The 20517-nt window shown below is 36.8% G+C and overlaps 1 protein-coding gene across 1 annotated transcript in view; it reads left to right on the top strand.

The window, feature by feature from the left end:
- Positions 1-18940: 18940 nt before the first annotated feature.
- Positions 18941-20517, top strand: part of LOC127844639 (CBY1-interacting BAR domain-containing protein 1-B-like) — a 34403-nt gene continuing 32826 nt past the window's right edge. Inside the window, exon 1 of the mRNA XM_052375043.1 lies at positions 18941-19054. Within this exon, the coding sequence (XP_052231003.1) occupies positions 19023-19054 (32 nt within the window). The 5' untranslated portion in view covers positions 18941-19022. The remainder of the gene's footprint in view (positions 19055-20517) is intronic.

The raw sequence follows: 20517 nt of genomic DNA, 5'->3' as shown, positions 1-20517 counted from the left end.
TACTTAACGGTCCCTATGGAGTATTCATGTAATCCCTTTTTCCTAAGTAGCAATTGTTTATACAGTTTTGCCTTAGCTTAGTTTTTGTTTGGTGGTACAGTTATTGATTTTCCACAAAAAGTCCTTGAATCACACTGTTTGTATTGTATATGTTTGTTAACAAATTCACAAATAGTCATTTTTTTCACATAAATATTCCATGGATCCTGTAGAACTAAGCTGATATTCCTAATTGTAGATGCACGTAAAAGTGATCAGAAAAGTATGTAGGAAGGAATGTGTAACAGTTGTACATATTCTGAATGTCTTTCGGCAGGTAGACATGGTCAAGACAGGAGCTGTGGTTGTGGGTAGTTCCGGGATGAGTGAATTTGAATGTGAACTGCTGCATTAAATGTTTCAATGGCTGGCTTTCAGCGGCAAGAGCATCAACATTGAAATCTCCAAGAATGATTGTCTTTTGCACGTTATCGATCGCTTTCAGTATTATCTGTAGGTCTCGAAGGAGATCTGCCATAGTAACTTTAGGCGGTTTGTAGATCACGATAAAAGTGAGTGTAGAATTTGGAATAATCAGTTCTACACCTAGCGTCTCTAAGGAGGTAACGTCTGGTACTGGTATTTCCCGACACTGCATGTTGCGCTTGATATAGCAGGCAAGACCATGACTGTTGTTTCTGTCTTGTGGTTTGATGATATGTTGATATGTTGGTAAAGAATACAGTTCTGTCTGGTTTTTGTATATATGAGCTTCTGTAAAAAAAAAACATCTGTAGATTGTGTGAGAGGATCTGCTTGAACATCTTGGAAATGTAGCCTTAATGATCGTGCATTTAGAAAACAAATTTTCACTGTTTCACATGTTACAGGGTTGTGGAGGCAGCTGTACGGAACTTTGGGTGATCTTATCAAGGGTGAAGTGAAGCAACTGTAGTCCATGTAGTGTTCTGCAGCGACTGAGGCCAACATAAGCTTGTCCACCAGAAAATCTGTGCTCAAATGATACAACTAGATCATCAACTGATTACCCTTGCACTTTATGTATGGTAAATGCAAAGGATAATCTGATTGGGAATTGTGTCCATGTTATTTCAAGGCCGTGTTTGTCCATAGATGTTGAGAATGAAACATCCACTCTTTCAATAGGAATGATATCCTGAGGATATTTAGATAGATTTAATGGAGAGGATGTTCTTGCTGCTTGACCAATGTTTCTTTTTTCAAATTGTACAAGAATACACTGAACATTGCTGGAGTTAGGTAAAAAGTCAATTATTTTTCCTTGGGCTCCGTTTACAAGGCCATCGTGAACATCTATATTTCTAATGATCATAATTGTAGCTCCTTTGCAGACTTCAAGTGTTTTCGAAAGTCCACCAGTATGTGTAGGGTTGTCAGAAACAACGTAATCCTTTAATGAAAGGGTTTTCTTTTCCCTTCGTGTAAGGGATATTATAGGCTGGCCCAATTCTTCAAGTCTTCTCTTATTGTGTTCATCTGTTTGTTTGTTTGTTTGTTGCAAATATGTGCAATGCTGTTCGTTTGTAATTTCGGTTTGCAGTGTCGACAGTTCGAGTTTGAAGAATGTTTATATCTTCATCTGTTTGATATCCTACACGAACTCTGTTCAGCAATGCAGCAAAGTCTTCATCATCCTTTTGGCGCATTATTTGTTTTAACTCTAGTATGTGGAACAATGTAAGCCACAGTGATCCTGCTAGTCGTTGCATAACATTAGCAGGTGGTTCAAAGACGTATTTTGCAATAGGACGTAGCTGGTAGAGGTCACCAACAGCCAGCACTGACACACCGCCAAATGGTTTAGTGGAATCCTTTATTTGTTGCAAACGTTGGTCAATGTAACTAAAAGCACTAGAGCTGACCATTGAAATTTCGTCAATAATAATTATCTTGAGATGAGACAATTGAACTCTTAAGCGATTTCAGACTGAATCTGAAAGTTTCCTGTATATGTCATTAAGTGTGAAGTTGTAGAGCTGAATGAACTGTTGAACCATTTATAGTGAATGCAGCTGTACCTGTTGGAGCCATAAACAGTATCTTTGTTTGTCCTGGGTCCTCACCGGATTGTCTGACTTGTCTGTTCACCATGTTGTATATAGCAGTGATGAGATGGGATTTGCCTGTTCCCGCACCACCTGTCACAAATATGTACTGAGGATCTATGACCTTTGTTGCATGTGTTGTCTGTTTTGTACACAAGTTCAAAATATGTTGAAAGACATATCTCTGGTCACAGTTTAAAGACTGAACTAAGGCTCTGTATTCTTGATCACTTAAAAGGTTTGTATTTGGATCCATGTGGGAAGTACATGAAGTTGCACTGGGTTGATCTGGATCGAGGAATAAAGCGTTTTCATGAGTATCAGGATGAAGTATAGCAAAGTTCTCGTCTGATTGGTAACCTTCTTCTATAAGGTCTGCTTCAGTGTGCTCTGTTTCTGGAGCTATGTCATCCCAAGCATGTCGTGGTGGACCTGATTTTTGGAATTGGGAGATAGCTTCTTTGACAATATCTTCATTTTTCATTAGGGTTAAGAAGGTTCGCTCTACAGCGTCTTTTTTACATTCATAGTGTTCAACATATGAGCCGAAGTTTGCCAGCAAGTCCTGTTGTTCATTTCTCCAAGGCATGAACAGCAGCAAGCGGTTATAAGAGTACAGTTTGGGATCTTTTTCTTGGGAGCATTGATGAAACCTTATAACAGCAGGTGACTGTCGTCGTTTCATTTTGCCACAACCATTTAATGTTATGATTTCTTCAAAATTTTGGTCGTTAGACCTTTCTGATGGTTGGTTGTGTGAGTCGTTTCCATCTCTTTGTTCATCAGCAATTGCTGGGTAATGATTTCCCTCGACATGACTTTGTAGTATGTTCAGGTTGTCATTGAACTGAATTTTTGTATGGCTGGCATGTAAGTTTTCGGAAGCAACAGTTGTATCAGGATTTTGAAGGTCAGTGTTTGGCGGGAAAAAGTCATCGTTGGTAGTGGAGCCTTTTACTTTATACCACATAGCAAATTGGGCAAGGCACATTTCTGACAGTTGTAATGGTCTAGCAGCATAGCGATCTATTATGTTTGTAGCAAAGACATTGTCATCTTCATCATCCAGGGATTGTAGGAACTCCTCTGATTTTAGTATTCTGATTCTTTTTTCTGGAAATCCACTGGGTATCCATACTGTTGTGAAGTTTGAAACATGAAGGGGAAGGGATAGGATCCAGTATGCTGCTCCTTGTGCACCGACATTTCTTGCATTGGAAAATGCATAGGCGACTTTCTTCATTTGTTGACTCACATTTTGGTTTTGCATTTCTTTACTTACAGCTTGAAGAACAGTTCCTACCTCTCGTTCATCTTTCGTTATGTAACTTGTGATGTATGCTATTGCTGCATATGGGCTTGTCACATACTGGAGATCTGTATTAGCTTTCCATAATTTGAGAAAAAATGGATTGTACTTGTTAATACATGTTTCTGATGGATTTCGTTTCATGAAAACAGTTCAGTGCTTCGTAGTATACATCAGCGCTAATTTGACTCTTTTGACGAAGGTCAGGAACACTAAGCATGTCATTGTTCGAATCGTCTTGTTGCAAACACTCCTTAACTTTGCTGAGGATTTCAATAGCTGCTTTTCGGGTTTTAGGATCATCATTATTGCTATCTGGTCGTGAGAGAATGATGTCCTCTGATATTGGTTTAGAGAAACCAAATCTGCATGCACCGCCTCGCTTTGTACAAGTTGCTGTATGTCTGTGTGTTTGTACTTCCCGGACAAGAGTACAAAGTTCTTCATCAGTTGATGGGAGGTTAGATTGGATGTATTTGCCAACAAAATTGCATATGTCTTCACTGGGATCATTTGGCTGAGGTGCATTTTCTACCCACAAAATAGCATGGACATGAGGGGAGCCGCGTTGTTGAAACTCTATCCGATAGAAGTAGTTAGTCCTAAGGGACAAGCTGGTGACAGAATAACATCTGTAAATAAAGAATGAACTATGTGTTGAAAGTGCCTGGCAGCTGTTGTTGGATTGGATCTTAGTAAAGAACATCGGTCCTCCCATGTCATTTCCTTGATTTCTTCATTTGAAAGATTCTTGCCCTGTTGCTTTGCTATTGCTTTCAATGTATCCTCCCATCTCATGTCAGCTGCAGAGAGTGTCAAGAACCAAGTAAATATTTTAAATTGCTTAATAGCAGCCAGTAGTTCGAACATGACCTTCTGCCAGTATGGTGGGCTTCCTCTTATTGGACGTAGAAATCTGTAAGCATCATCTTTCATTAGCAATGGACGAACATTATCAGTGTTTTTGAAGTAGCCTGCAGTAAATGTTTCGTCACAATTGCCAATCAGGGACTTGCGTAGTGCAATAGACATGGAAGAAATAATTTGTTGCCATTCAGATATGAGCTGAAAGTCGCACTGGTCTTTAATATTTGTAACCAAATTTTCCAGATGGAAATAGTGTAGGAAAACTAAGCTCTTCAAAATTATCATCATGCAATATTGCAATTGGTTTTTTGCCTTCTCCCGGGGCTATTGAAAGTACTCTGTTTGCATCAATGGACATATCAGTTGGTTGAACACATGTTTCAAACTGGACGTTTTGAGACGGATCGGTAGAAATGGGTACAATATCTTCCTCATTGTCACTGTCTTCATCTGATGAAACGTTTTCAACTGTAGCATCTGGTGAAGTGTCTTCAACTGTAGTAGATTCAGGGTTGTCATCTTCATGAATGGCATTTCCAATTAACTCATTCCATGTTTCAGTGTCATTTTCTACACAGTCTGCTTCCCATGTTCTGTTTAATTGAACATTTTTGTAAAGGGTATTATTTTCAATGAGCCAATGAAGTGCGCTTAAAATTCTGTCAGGTCTGATGTATTGGAAGGAATAGTGACCTTTCTACTCAATCTTTCGTTTAAGTTTCAATGGAATGAATCCTGCTTGAGTAGGAGTTAACGGTAACTTTTCAGCAACAGTGTTTACTTGCACAGGTATTTTAACTACAGCTCCTTTGATAGCACTTTGTCTTCCTTTCGGTAGTGCCAGTAACTTCATGAAAGGATATCTCTGTGACAACAGTCGTTCTTCAAGAGTAGTCAAACCTTTCAATTCTTCCGGTGTAGCAGGTAATTTCAAATTGTTAGCATCTGCCTGTGGAGGCATCTTGTTTTGTTGCGTACCGTGCACATGTGTTACAAATCCATTCTGTGTTGTCAGCAGAAATAGTTTGCTGTTTGCAACGATTTGACATTTCGGTGTGTGTTTTCTTCAAAGTTAGGATTGGCACTACTGATTTTTTATACATCATTCTGCTGCAGCAGGTACATATATATTCGGGAAATTGATTTATGTTGTCAAAAAATTTGTTGGAAGCAGTTTGTAAGTTATGGCCCTTCTGGCGTACCTTGTGTTGTTCTTCTGCTCGTAAACGCTTTGCAGTCTTAATATCCGCCTGTCTGTGTTTATGCCTGACTTTGTTTTTCTGTTGTGTTTGTTTTCTTCTTGCCGTGTCAGGATCTGTTTGTCTGTGTTTTTCACGGACTTTTGTTTGCTCATCTGCTCTAACGCGTCATGCTGCGTCAAGATCAGTTTGTCTGTGTTTATGCCTGACTTTGTTTTTCTGTTGTGTTTGTTTTCTTCTTGCCGTGTCAGGATCTGTTTTGTCGGTGTTTTTCACGGACATTTTTTTGCTCATCTGCTCTAACGCGTCGTGCTGCGTCAAGATCAGTTTGTCTGTGTTTATGCCTGACTTTGTTTTTCTGTTGTGTTTGTTTTCTTCTTGCCGTGTCAGGATCTGTTTGTCTGTGTTTTTCACGAACTTTTTTGCTCATTAGTTCTAACGCGTCTTGCTGCGTCAAGATCAGTTTGTCTGTGTTTTTCACGTACTTTTGTTTGCTCATCTGCTCTAACGCGTCGTGCTGCGTCAAGATCAGTTTGTCTGTGTTTTTCACGTACTTTTGTTTGCTCATCTGCTCTAACGCGCCGCTGCGTCAAGATCCATAAGTTTGTGTTTAGCTCTGACTGTTCTTTTGTGTTGTGTTTCTTTTTGTTTCACAGCGTTCAAGTCCATGCTTCGTTGTTTCGCTCTCCATTTTTGTTTTTTCTCCTTTTCTTTTTGTCTTTTAGTTTTTTTCTCATCTGCTGCGTGTTTTTGCGGACTTTCACACAAGTCAATTAACAGTTCTTTCTTACGAGCAGCTTTTTCTGCTTGATCTCGGAAATATTGTTTTTGCAACTCACTTGAATCTTTCATTGTTTCCAGAGTTCGCTGTAGTGTGGCACTGTCCAAATGTGATTGCGTATTTTTGTGTGGGAGTTGCTTTTTAGTCCTTTTTGATGTTGCTTTCTCATTATGTGATTCGTTTTGATCATGTCTCATGTCACACATGACTTCTGCTTCTTTTTCACTCAAAGCACACAAGTTTATGCTTGCCTGTTTTTTTTTTCAAACTGTATTTCATTGTTTGTGTCATTTGGAATCGGAGTTTGTATTTTAACTGCATTCTTTTTTGCATCTTTGTCAATGGGTTACCATTTTTGCACGTGTGGGAAGACAGTAATTAAACCGTTTTGTAAACACAGTTGTAGATGAGATCTTAATTGTCTTTGATTTATGACAATACATTCGGGATCCATTCCTTTTAGTACAAAGTAGGCATTCGCAGCAGCAAATGCTCCACAATCAACAGTTGTACCCTGACTTTGAGCTACAATATATCTTCTTCTGTACTTTGAAATATCTCCATAAATATACTGCAGCTGTTTATGTAGTGAAGACATTCTAGAAGAGTTGTAGAGGGAGTCATAAACAGAAATAGTTTCACTTGATTTATAACTTACAACATAGTGGTTGTCAATGAAGTGTATTTGTAGTGAATTCTGATTTCTTGGAATTACTTCTGCAACACCAACTTGTTGTGTTGATATTTGTTGCTGGTAAATAATGGAAGTGGTGAAAATCCGTACTGCAATCCTAGTTGTATTTTCAGTAACACGGAGTTGTAGTCTAATACTTGTACATCTACAGAACCATAGAAAATGTCCTCATGTACAGCAGAACAGCCAGCGTTTAGATGAACCTGCAAATTACATGAATGTGTTAGTTCGGCATAAAAGGAAATTATGCATATTATAAGGGACTCATGTGAAAGTGTTTTTTTTTTGGTTTTTATCAAAGAGGTGGACACACTGAGGCAATACAAACACACATTTGTGAGGTAAGTAGTGACAGAAGTGTTGTACATGTTTTTTGTCTTTAGTTTATTTTATGATTTAGTTAAGGTGTGTAAAGTACAAGGTTTGCTATGGAAACACTTATTATTTAATTGGCTTTACATTAAAGTTGTCAGTGTATCTGTTTTTTGTTCATATATGAAGACATGAGATTCAAGCAAGTGGGTTAAATCGAAAGTCGTAAGCATTGTGCAATAAAATGCAAATTTGTCATTTACTTACTGACTCATGTACCTCTTCTCTTGTATTAACATCAGTGCAAATTGCACCGCTTGTGTCAGTAATCAGTGGTATCTCTTCATCAGGCAGAGGAAGGTGTACAATCTGCAGTGCAAGAAAAGAAATAAATTTTAGACTTGCGAAATAAGTATAGGATGTGCATGAGTGGTTGTTTTGTGTCGAATTTATAAAACAAGTTATCAAAATGAAAATGAAAACCAGGCTTGCTGTGGTTGTATGTTTAGTTTGATGACAAGTGGCTCATGACAGTTTATTTCAGATTGCTGACTCAAACTGCAGCCAAACTGCAGCAGTGGAACATTATAACAATATTTGAATACATCATGGTAAATTAAACATGTTTGACTTTCCCTACTTGATTTTGTGGTCCATTAATGAGTTATAGATTGGACAGTAAGAGCAACAAACAAACAGAGCGTATTATTACGTCTCTCTTTTCTGGTTAAGAAATATTCATGTAGAGTTTATTGGTATGAGCTGTTGTTTTAAAGTTTTGAAAACATGAAACTGAACTTGAGAATACAGAAAAGTGTGCAGAGTGATGAAGAATTGTACCTTAAGGGCATTGGAAGAATGTACATCTGTTCCAACATTGTAGCTATGTATCACAGATGATTCTTTGGGGGGGGGGCTGCTTTGAATAGTCACAGGTGGCTGAAACAAATGAAATACAGACTGTTAAAATATGAAAAACCCTGAAAATGTACCAATGGAAGTGAAAATGTTGTTGTCATTAGTTAGAAATGCATGTTCGTGCGACGTTTATGAATTTAGGGATCATTGAGTAGTATGGAATATTTTGAAAAATATTTGAAAATGATAATTATTACTGTCAGGAGGAAGCTGAAGGTCAAGTGTACACTTGTATTATATGATGTTATGAACTGTCAGCTGAAGAAGGTAAAGAAAGGAAGTGATATTTGTAACTAACATTTCTTCTTCGTTGCTTGACTTCTTGTCTGAGTGTCCTCAGTGATTTTCTTTTTGTTCTCGGCATGTTTCAATTACCAACATCTGGAATACAATTCATTATGTATTTAAGTGATGGCACCAGAAAACGCCAATCAAAAGGAAATTAGGTACATGTTATTATACAGTGCTCCAGCTAGGCCATATTGAAGGCGAACTGCCCTACCCACCCCCTACCCACCCTAACTTTTACCCTTTCTAGGGCCGCCTCTGTCCATAAAAAAGGAAGGTAATAAAGAAAATGTACATATGATTATTAGTAAATATTATATGACATTGTAATTAATATGTTTTTAAGTGTACGTAATAATTATGAATGCTTTAATAATTATGGGAATAATGTATTCTAACAATGATTAAAAAGATATGAATTAACATGCAACAGAAAGCTTGACTGTCCGCTTGAAAGTGCCCTTTTGACAAAATACCGTGTATTGAAAGAGCCGTTTGGGCAAAGAAAACCCTGTGCCCATTGTAAAGCCCATTGTAAAGCCTAGTTGGTGCACTGAGCCACTGATAAAAGTTGATGTTAAAATAAACTGGAAAGTTACTCCTTTGGAATCACTAATTGCAGGTAATAGTAGAATAGCAATTCTGCTTTGGCGTGTTTATCCATATTTCAAACAGAAAGACAAAATCACTCAGTCGCATGCGCACCTTGTTAAGGCATTTTTTGTCATAACAGTATCATATACACCTAATTTGCTTAAGACCTAGGAAATATAACGACACTGAGTGAAAGGCATAGAGCGATTTGATTCAAAGTGACCACGTATTGCTGTGTTTCAAGGAATTTCGCACCTCATGGTATGACAGTAAAGAACACAAAGATTAACAGTTAGTTAATATGGTATACGCGTTTTGACGCGAGAAAATTAAAAAATACTCGTTTTTGACGCAACCCCTTTTTCTGCCGTGCGTCATTTTGACGCATCGAAAATTTGACCCGTGCGTCAATCGGTTAACATCTCGAGTTCCATGGTAATAAATCCCACTATGCTCCTAATTGAAATTAATGTTTCAGTATTTGAAACTCGGTCTATAATCGAGAGAATACCCCGGGCGTTGTTTATCTTATCTCATCTCCTCCAATACACATGTCACCTTCTAAATAGTGAGTGCGCACTAACTGGGTAATTAGCAGCAGCGATTACGTGATAATTGATGGACCATCCGATAATTGCAGGTTTTTTTGCAGACTTGCAGACGGCACGGTTTTTTGTTCTGCACTAGTGAAAAACAGTTTTTGACGTAACAACGTATTTAGCGTAGTCACATCAATAAACACTGCTGCGTTTTCATAGGGCTGAACAGCAGCAAATGTCAACGTTAAAACAATAAGGAAGGACATACAATTTAACAAAATTGCATTCATGTCTTTTGACATTGATTTTTTTTTGTCTGCTATGAATTGTATTTTCACATGCTCCACCGTAATGCAAGCAGTTTGACATAAATGACAAAGCTTTTGTGTTATTTCAATTGTGTTATGGAAAACGCAAAAAAAAATATATTGAATCAAACATTATTAGGACTATAAGGATTCGTAAACCGGTCTTGGTCACTGCACTTTTCCCAGTTACCATCTGTTTATATATATCATACTGTGCCAAAAAACTTCTAAATGAGATGTAGAAAATAATATGTCTTGCACTCATTTTAACTTACACCATATTTAAGCCAATAAAACTTATTGAGAATTTCTTACACTACGTTGTGGGAGAGTCATCCACGAAGGAAATTAGTATTTTTTGTTAGTAGAATTAACTGACTCATTCTACAGCTTAACGTGGAGATTTGGAAAATTGACTCACTAATACTACAACTTAATACATGAGGTTAGCCAATAAAACATATTGCATGCCCTAGAGAGAATTTCTTAAACTACGTTGTGAGAGAGTCATCCACGAAAGAGGTTAGTATTTTGTGTTAGTAGTCTCCCTAAGGAGATTTGGAAAAATGCCTGACTAATTCTACAACCTAACACATGCAGCTAAAATTGACTGACTAATTCTACAGCTTCACACATCCACCTAAATATATTAAACTTAGCCAATAAAACTTATTGCATGCCCTAGAGAGAATTACTTACACTACGTTGTGGGAGAGTCATCCACGAATGAGGTTAGTATGTTGTGTTAGTAGTCTCCCTAAGGAGATTCTGAAAATTGACTCACTTATACTACAACTTAATAATGCAGCTAAACATGCTAAATTTAGCCAATAAAACTTATCGCATGCCCTAGAGAGAATTTCTTACACTACGTTGTGGGAGAGTCATCCACGAAGGAGGTTAGTATTTTGTGTTAGTAGTCTCCCGTAGGAGATTTGGAAAATTGAGTCACTAATACTACAACTTCATACATGCAGCAAGCCAATAAAACTTATCGCATGCCTTAGAGAGAATTTCTTACACTACGTTGTGGGAGAGTCATCCACAAAGGAGGTTAGTATTATGTGTTAATAGTCTCCCTAAGGAGATTTGGAAAATTAACTGACTATTTCTACAACTTCGCATGCAAATGCATAAAAGCTATAAACTTAACAAATACAACCCACCACATGCCTTAAAACTAACCACATGACCTCACAGGGTGATCTGTGTCTGTAAAGAGAACGTTTCATTATAGTAACTTAAAAAAAAATATTAACGCAAAGAATGAAATATATACCTTATGGCATGCCCTAGAGAGAATTTCTTACACTACGTTGTGGGGGAGTCATCCACGAAGGAGGTCAGTATTTTGTGTTAATAGTCTCCCTATGGAGATTAGGAAAATTGACTGACTATTTCTACAACTTATCGCATGCAACTACCTAGAGAGAATTTCTTACACTAGGTTGTGGGAGAGTCATCCACGAAGGAGGTTAGTAGTTTGTGTTAATAGTCTCCCTAAGGAGATATGGAAAATTGACTGACTTTTTCTACCTTATGGCATGCCCTAGAGAGAATTTCTTACACTACGTTGTGGGAGAGTCATCCACGAAGGAGGTTAGTAGTTTGTGTTAATAGTCTCCCTAAGGAGATATGGAAAATTGACTGACTTTTTCTACAACTTATCGCATGCAACAGCATAAAGCTATAAACTTAACAAATACAACCAACCACATGCCTTAAAACTAACCACAGGACCCCGCAGGGTGTTCTGTGTCTGTAAAGAGAACGTTTGATTATAGTAACTTTTGAAATTAATATCAACGCAAAGAATTAAATATATACCATATTGCATGCCAGAGAGAAGTTCTTACACTACGTTGTGGGAGAGTCATCCACGAAGGAGGTTAGTATTTTGTGTTAAATATCCCCCTAAGGAGATATGGAAAATTGACTGACTATTTCTACAACTTATCCCATGCAACTGCATAAAGCTATAAACTTAACTAATACAACCCACCACATGCCTTAAACTAACCACAGGACCCCGCAGGGTGACCTGTGTCTGTAAAGAGAACGTTTGATTATAGTAACTTTTTAAATAAATATCAATGCAAAGAATTAAATATATACACTTTACCTTAAGCATGCAGCTATCGCGCCTTACTATCTTTCACTCATTTTAAATCACACCTTTTCAATACTTTAAAACAATAAAGTTGTATCTGATAATGTGTATGATGTTAATGTACATGAATGTTGTGATGATAAGAGTTTTGTAATAGCACCGATAAAAAGAAATAAAGAAAAAAAACTCACCTCCAAATAGTCTTCTCTGTTGCGCAGTTTCCTTTCTGTTGTGATCCTACGTCTGGCGCCAAATGTCCAAAATTATATTCACCAGTAAAACAGATTCTTTTAACAGTCTAATTTAGGTTTCAGAATGATGATAAGCCCTGTGCAGCATCTTTTATACACCCTCAGACTAGAAAGACATTGGCCAATAGTCAATGTCAAATAATGTACTTCAATACATCTTGTCTGGGCTTACTTAAATTTCAATTGGCGGTTGCTTGCTCATGGAGTAGTGTTCAAATTGTGATTGACAGATCAGAATGTAAGACAAGGCATTTCAGCCCATCCCTCTGTGATTCCTCAGGTTAGACAAAGAAAACATGACAATTTACTCCAAGTCATGTATAAAAAGAATAGTAAAACAAATACAAAACAACAATTAGCACACCCATGTTCCTCTAAGAAAATGCTTCATTTTGAATATAAACATGACATAAATAGATTATGAGATTACAGAGTTGTGTTATTAACCCATTCCATACTACAGCCTTATCTATAGGCAGCCCCTATCAGTAGTAGCTTTATCTACCCCTAGCTAATCAGGACCCTCATCAGCTCTGAATGCCTGACAGATTATCTGATTATTGTTACTTTAAGTGGTGTGAAATGGTATATAGTGTTTTTAAGTATTGTTACTTTGTTGACAGTTCATGTGACAGATGTTTTTTATTATATTTCCAATTTAAAAATGAATATAGTAATGTATGAAAATTTCGAAATCTTGCATAACTTATCAAATAAAAAAACATTGAATTATGTCCAAATAATTTATCCAATACCATTATTATCTATGGATACACTTTTTACAAATAGAAACTGTTATAATGAATAAAAACAATCTTTTAAAATTATTCTAAAATAAAACAAAATTAATAATTAAATGACATATTCACAATAATAATTTATTGCTTATAATAAAAACAAACATCAATAAGCACAGTTATGTTTCAATTGCAAGTAATTTTATGTAAATAATAAATAAAATATGAGAACATCTAAATATGCTTATATTAAAACTTAATTAAAATGTAGAATAAAATAAAATACAAAAATAAAATACAGATTACAATAAAAAAAACACGAGTTACCATTACTTAATTTATTTGTTTTTATCTTTTTTTTGACAGGTTTTGACCAAAAATGGTAAAACAAAATCATTTTTCAAATTAAGAAAGTATTTGATACAAGAATTTTCTTAGGTTAAAACAATTAATGCAAATAAAGCCAATTTGAACAAACGTACTTTTAAGTCATTAGGCATTCAGAGCTACATCTAAGTTGTCGTAAATTTACGCACTTATATACGACGCTAGGAACTCCATTGTAGATTATTTGGACGCATATATACGACACTAGGGCTGAATGGGTTAATAACTTACTGGCAGTTGAGACATTAACATCATGTAAACACTACTGCTGAGAAATGAATTACAGTATGTACACATATCAAAATAATGACACCCTATTGTGAAAAGATGCAAGAAATTTATCAATGTTATGTCTCCTTTATGGATGGATGTTATAAACTGCACTTAATATTGACTGGTTAACCAGTACATTCTACTGAAGTCAAAGTTGCCATGGAAACAGTTTCATTGCACTGTTCATTTGATACAACAAAACACAGTTGGTACACTTGGCTCATCTAAAGATCAAACAACAGGCTTTCCAGTGCATTAGTGTATGTACATGTATAATGACATTGACACAATAGCTGTATTAAATTAGATGCATACCACTTCCTTTATGCACAGCGAATTTATGAACGAAGTCCCACATATTTATTTGCATGGTTTTATAAGTAGTCTTAAACACATTTTGACTTTGAGTCCCACATATTTATTTGCATAGTTTTATAAGTAGTCTTAAATACATTTTGACTTTGGTACGATTGTTGGACAGGGGATGGGGGATAGGGGGGTAGGGGGGTGAGAGGGGGGTATAATGTCGGGTGTGGTAATTTATACGTTGTTTAAAAAAAATGGCGGTGGGGGTGGGGGTGGGGGGTAGGGGGGGGGGTGAGAGAGGGTAATAATGTGGGGTGGGGTAATTTATTAGATGTTTAAAAAAAAAATTGGGGGGATGGGGGGTATGGGGTGGGGGGGTGGGGGTAGGGGGGAGTGAGAGGGGGGTATAATGTGGGGTGTAGTAATTGATTAGATGTTTAAAAAAAATTGGGGGTGGGGGGTAGGGGGGTGGGGGGAGTGAGAGGGGGGTATAATGTGGGGTGTGGTAATTTATAAGTTGTTAAAGAGGTTTAAAAAAAAACTAGTGACATGAAAATCAATAGGGGTCATCTGCGGGTCACGTTCAATGTACCTATGAAGTGTCATGTTCCTAGGCAAAAGCGTTCTTGAGTTATCATCCAAAAATCATTTAACTATTTCGGGTCACCGTGACCTTGACCTTTGACCTTGTGACATCAAAATCAATAGGAGTCATCTGCAAGTCATGATCAATCTACCTATGAAGTTTCATGATCCTAGGCGTATGCGTTCTTGGGTTATCATCCGAAAACCATTTTACTATTTCGGGTCACCGTGACCTTGACCTTTGACCTAGTGACCTCAAAATCAATAGGGGTCATCTGCCAGTCATGATCAATCTACCCATGAAGTTGCATGATCCTAGGCGTATGCGTTCTTGAGTTATCATCCGGAAAACATTTTACTATTTCGGGTCACCGTGACCTTGACCTTTGACCTAGTGACCTCAAAATCAATAGGGGTCATCTGCAAGTCATGATCAATCTACCCATGAAGTTTCATGATCCTAGGCGTATGCGTTCTTGAGTAATCATTCAAAAACCATTTTACTATTTCTGGTCACCGTGACCTTGACCTTTGACCTAGTGACCTCAAAATCAATAGGGGTCATCTGCGAGTCATGATCAATGTACCTATGAAGTTTCATGATCCTAGGCCCAAGCGTTCTTGAGTTATCGTCTGACAACCACCTGGTTGACGGACCGACCGACCGACAGACCGACATGAGCAAAGCAATATACACCCTCTTCTTCGAAGTGGGCATAACGTTGTTTAAAAAAAAAATATAATGTGGGGTGTGGTAATTTATAAGAGGTTTAAAAAAACTAGTGACCTGAAAATCAATAGGGGTCATCTGCGGGTCACGATCAATGTGCCTATGAAGTGTCGTGTTTCTAGGCAAAAGCGTTCTTGAGTTATCATCCGAAAATCATTTTATTATTTCGGGTCACCGTGACCTTGACCTTTGACCTAGTGACCTCAAAATCAATAGGGGTCATCTGCAAGTCATGATCAATCTACCCATGAAGTTTCATGATCCTAGGCGTATGCGTTCTTGAGTTATCATCCGGAAACCATTTTACTATTTCTGGTCACCGTGACCTTTGACCTAGTGACCTCAAAATCAATAGGGGTCATCTGCGAGTCATGATCAATGTACCTATGAAGTTTCATGATCCTAGGCCCAAGCGTTCTTGAGTTATCGTCTGACAACCACCTGGTGGACGGACCGACCGACAGACCGACAGACCGACAGACCGATATGAGCAAAGCAATATACTTCCTCTTCTTCGAAGGGGGGCATAAACATATGAGTCAACCGGCCACACGCGAAGTATCCGTATTTATAGGCGCGTTCTTCGAACAAACTTGTTTTAGTGGTTTGTCGGGCATTGCCATTTGATTCGATTATTAACAGTATCGAGAATCATCGCGCTCATGCTTAATACATTAGTCAATATGGTTGAATAATTAATGTTAAATTAATCAAAAAGAATATTTATCATTGTATTGATGAAAACACATTAAGAATTTATTATTGACATACCATAATTATATTTCTGAAAATCTTCATTTAACATATTTCTGGTCTAAAGAAAATTCCAGGTCACCTAGTTCACGAATAGCGTCTTTATTTTATAACGATTATTTTACTGGCCGCGAACTCCGGTGATATACTGTATATAAACTCGATACCTCGCGGGTTGAAATGCAATCCATTAAAGTGAGGCCTCGCTTCCACTGCTCTTTATACTTTTACATGTTTGCATGTTGACATGTGGAAGTAAGTACTAAATATGAGAACATAGCCTTTAAGTATAAACGCTTTTGCGCTGGTAATTCTCTGAAAATAAAAGGTGCACGCACAAACTGTATTGATGTCGAGAATTAAGTGTAAAACTGTTCTATCTATTAAGCCTTTTCATTAGAGATAAAATTGTTTCATGCAGTAGAACAGTGTTACAAAGACGCGGATATGTTTCCAATGTTCTGGTGGTATACTCAAATCAGCCAATGGAATAAATGAATTGTATTCATTCGTACCTAGCCGCGGGAAATTATTTGAATTTTATTGGACACTTACAAAGGTCAGGTAAGGTGCAAAGCTGGCTTAATACAGCTATGCCGAAAAAAGTAAAGACATTAAACATTCTGCTTCCTTAATAGGAAGATATCATTTAAAATGCTGTTTGGTGAAGCGATTGTTTTTTACCGGTATACATGGTTATTGACCCAATTACGCAAACGTTATGGTAAATTGCCCTCAGGCATGCGTCTTCCAGGATTAATGACCTGAGCCGTTTGTAAAAATCCATGATCGAATTCGAAGTGTAACAACATACGCGTTTACAGTACCGAAATAGCGCTGTAAAGTATACTAGCTGTCCGAAAATTTAGAGTCATTAATGATAGACGAAACGCGCATGTCCGAAAATTAAGAGTCACGAAAAATAATTAGTTTGGCCTGAAAAGGGGGTGTCCGAACACTTAGAACACCCGAAAACTTAGAGTTATTGCGGTAGTTTTGCCCAAGAATATCTTTGCTGAGTTTACAATCGGCTCGCATAGAGTAAAACTCACTATGAAAAATTAAAGAAAAAGCCTATGCATACTCTAGATGTCACATGCATGGCTTAATATTCTTGCAACTTGATCAGACCATTTGCCTTGTGATATTTCGATACAATTGAGACTGGGTCACAGTGGGTTAGCAAAGGGTATTTAGGTAAAATTAAGGAAAATACTTGTGAAAACTCTATAGAGACAACATTTATTGTCCAATATCGGTGAAACTTGTTGTGAACATTTGTTGCAATCACATATAGGATGTGTTCAAAACTACGTAACGTATCGTTAATAAACTATGTCACTGGGTAAATTAAAAGAAAAAACTTGTGAGCACAAAAGGCCACATGTATTTCCTAAGCTTCACTAATGAAAAAACAGAGCTTATACACATGTCTTATTCACTTATCTGACTTCATTAGAGTTGCAAATGATAAATGTAATGTTGTAGGCATGTTTTTTTAGACTTACAGAAGGTTTTTGATACAGTGGACCACCCCATACTTTTTATGAAACTCCGTGCTTCTGGTCTGGAAGATGACGTAACAAAGTGGTTACAGTCATATTTGTCTGACAAGAAACAACTTATTCTGCCATTGTTGTTTCGGATAACAGCATATCTACGGTTGAGAAGATTCTTAGTGATGATCTAAATTTACAAGTCAGTGAATGGTTACGTAACAACAAACTGTCATTGCACCTGGGTAAGACTGAGTCAATTCTTTTTGGTTCACGGCAGATACTTAGGTCACAATTAATCCATTTTAAATATTTCATGTGATGGAACACCCATTTCATCTACATCATCAGTCAAGTATTTAGGGGTAGTCATGTCCTAAATTCAGTGTCAATTTGAATTCGGTTGTTCTTTTAATAACTACTGGTTTAATCAAATATTAAAAAACAAGTTACAGGTCACCCAAAATAAACTTATCAGGTTCATATTAAATTTACATCCTAGGTCTCACATTGGTAAAGAACATTTTACCAGACCTAACTGGTTGCCTATTGAAAGTCGAGTAAACCAGATCACACTTTGTCATCTTTTTAAAATTAACTCAAATTTGGCTCAGCTATATTTGGGAGATAATTTTACTCCAGTCAGTAATATCCACAATAAGCTAGAATACTAGGTTCGGAGTTAGAACACAGTCAGACTCACCTAATACCGATCTTAACATGCATGATTGCAATAGGTATGCCATTCCAAGGGTCAATGACTCTGGCAAAAAGTCATTTGCTTTCAATAGTTGTACTCTGTAACTCTCTTCCTCAGCATAACAGCTAGAGATGTCAAAGGTATTTCATCTTTTAAACACATGCAGTGTTAGGGAACCTTTTTTAAGACAGGTAGATTTTTAATATGCATCTCTTTAAGATTTCATACTGTTGATTTAATACGAATGTTAACAAAGATAGATTTGTGTGTGTCTTATCTAGTTGCTGTATGATTATTTTATAGCATGGCAAATAATTATGTTTAAGTTTTTAAACACTTAAAATGTGATAACTTCTTAATAATGTCTAGTCTAGTACTTATCAGAATATATTCTATGCAAGAGTACGTGGAACTTAAATATGTCATATGTCTTTCATAATTGTATACTGTGATATTATTATATATTGTAATATAAAACGCTGTCTCGTATGTCATACAATATTATATCTAAAGGACCACAATGGAAATAAGGGTTTAATTGCAAACCCCTTATTGTGCAATCCTTAATGTATAATGTTGATTGACATGGCTTTGTTTATACATGCAGGTTGATTTTATTATCTATTGTGTGTATATAATATGCTGTCATGTAAATCTATGCATTTTATGTGGAAATAAATATATCTATGTATTATTTTATCCATACTTTTTTCAGTTTAATTTCTTTCGGTCAATTTCGGATTCGTATAAATAAAATGTAACTAGAATTTACTTCCGGATGTTTCAATCGTTGCGAATAAAAACAAACTCTATGTCAATATGTCTCAGCAAGGAGCAGGAACCAAAGACATGTAAGTTTAATTGTTGGGATAAATTGACACTCGTGAAAAAAAAGAAAAATATGCATCGTAAGTCAAAAGCGAAATAATAATGGTTTTATTTTCTTGCACCAACATGTCAAAACACAAACATTGGACTAAATTGTTGATTTATTGTTCAATTACCTTTAATTCAACAAAGATCTATCAATTAATACAAATTCTTGTTAGGTCTGTAAGCAGTGTTTTATATACATCAATGGTTACAAAATGGCTTATATTTTTGAAAGTCGTGAAAAAATATTAAAATGCTGAAAATGGGTGGCGAAAGAAAAATTTAACCCAGCTAGAGCCCTGCACATCAACAGTTCATGAAAACTAAACGTTTTGGGGGGTTAATAAAAAACTTAAAAAATGACTCGTGTGGTGTAGCGCCCTTAAGGGATGATGGGGTCTTAAAATCTAACCCCAAGGAAAAAGCTGAAGTCTTAAATAAACAATTTTCTTCTGTTTTTACTAATGACACAAACAGCTCATATCCAGATCTTGGTAATAGCCCGTATTAAAACATGCCATCAATTAATATTACGGTAAATGGTGTTAAGAAACTCCTACTCAAACTGAATTCTTACAAGGCCGCAGGGCCAGACCAAATCAAACCCAGAATCTTACAGGAATGTGCAAATGAAATTGCACCTATTTTTACAATTATTTTTAACAAATCACTTATTTCTGGTTCTGTCCCTTCGGACTGGTCCATGGCTTTTGTAGCTCCTATTTTTAAAAAAGGTGAAAAGTACCAAGCTAGTAATTATAGACCTGTCTCATTAACATGTATTGCTTGTAAATTGCTGGAGCATATCGTTGTTAGTAATTCATCTTAGACCATCTTGACAACTTTAATATCCTGGTGGACAACCAACATGGCTTTCGAGCATGGCGGTCTTGCGAAACCCAACTTGTGGGTTTTATCCATGACTAAGCTTCTACCATGCAGAGAGACCAGATGGATGTTGCCATCATGGATTTTAGCAAAGCCTTCGATGTTGTACATCATGGTAGATTGTTGCTGAAACTAGCCCATTATTGCATCACAGGCACTACACACTCTTGGATTAAAGCTTTTCTTGGTAACCGTAGTCAACAGGTTGTTGTAGATGGGGCAACTTCCACCATGGCCCCTGTAATTTCTGGCGTACCCCAGGGATAAGTTCTTGGGCCTCTTCTGTTTCTGCTCTACATTAATGATCTACCTTCGTCTGTGAAGTCAAACGTCCGTCTATTTGCGGATGACTGTGTCATGTACAGATCCATAAAAACTTTGGCTGACACTATTCAGTTTCAGAGAGATCTAGATAGTCTATCATTGTGGGAGCTGAAATGGAAGATGTCTTTTAACATAGAAAAATGTCATATCATGCACGTTACGAGAAACCGCAAACCATTAAAAACAGCCTACACTCTTCACAATCAACCTCTGTCTGTTGTAAACCAAG

Source organism: Dreissena polymorpha, chromosome 9, assembly GCF_020536995.1.
Source record: "Dreissena polymorpha isolate Duluth1 chromosome 9, UMN_Dpol_1.0, whole genome shotgun sequence".
Classification (NCBI taxonomy): domain Eukaryota; kingdom Metazoa; phylum Mollusca; class Bivalvia; order Myida; family Dreissenidae; genus Dreissena; species Dreissena polymorpha.
The sequence above is the reverse complement of the archived record's forward strand: the minus strand, read 5'-3'. Positions and strand labels throughout refer to the sequence as shown.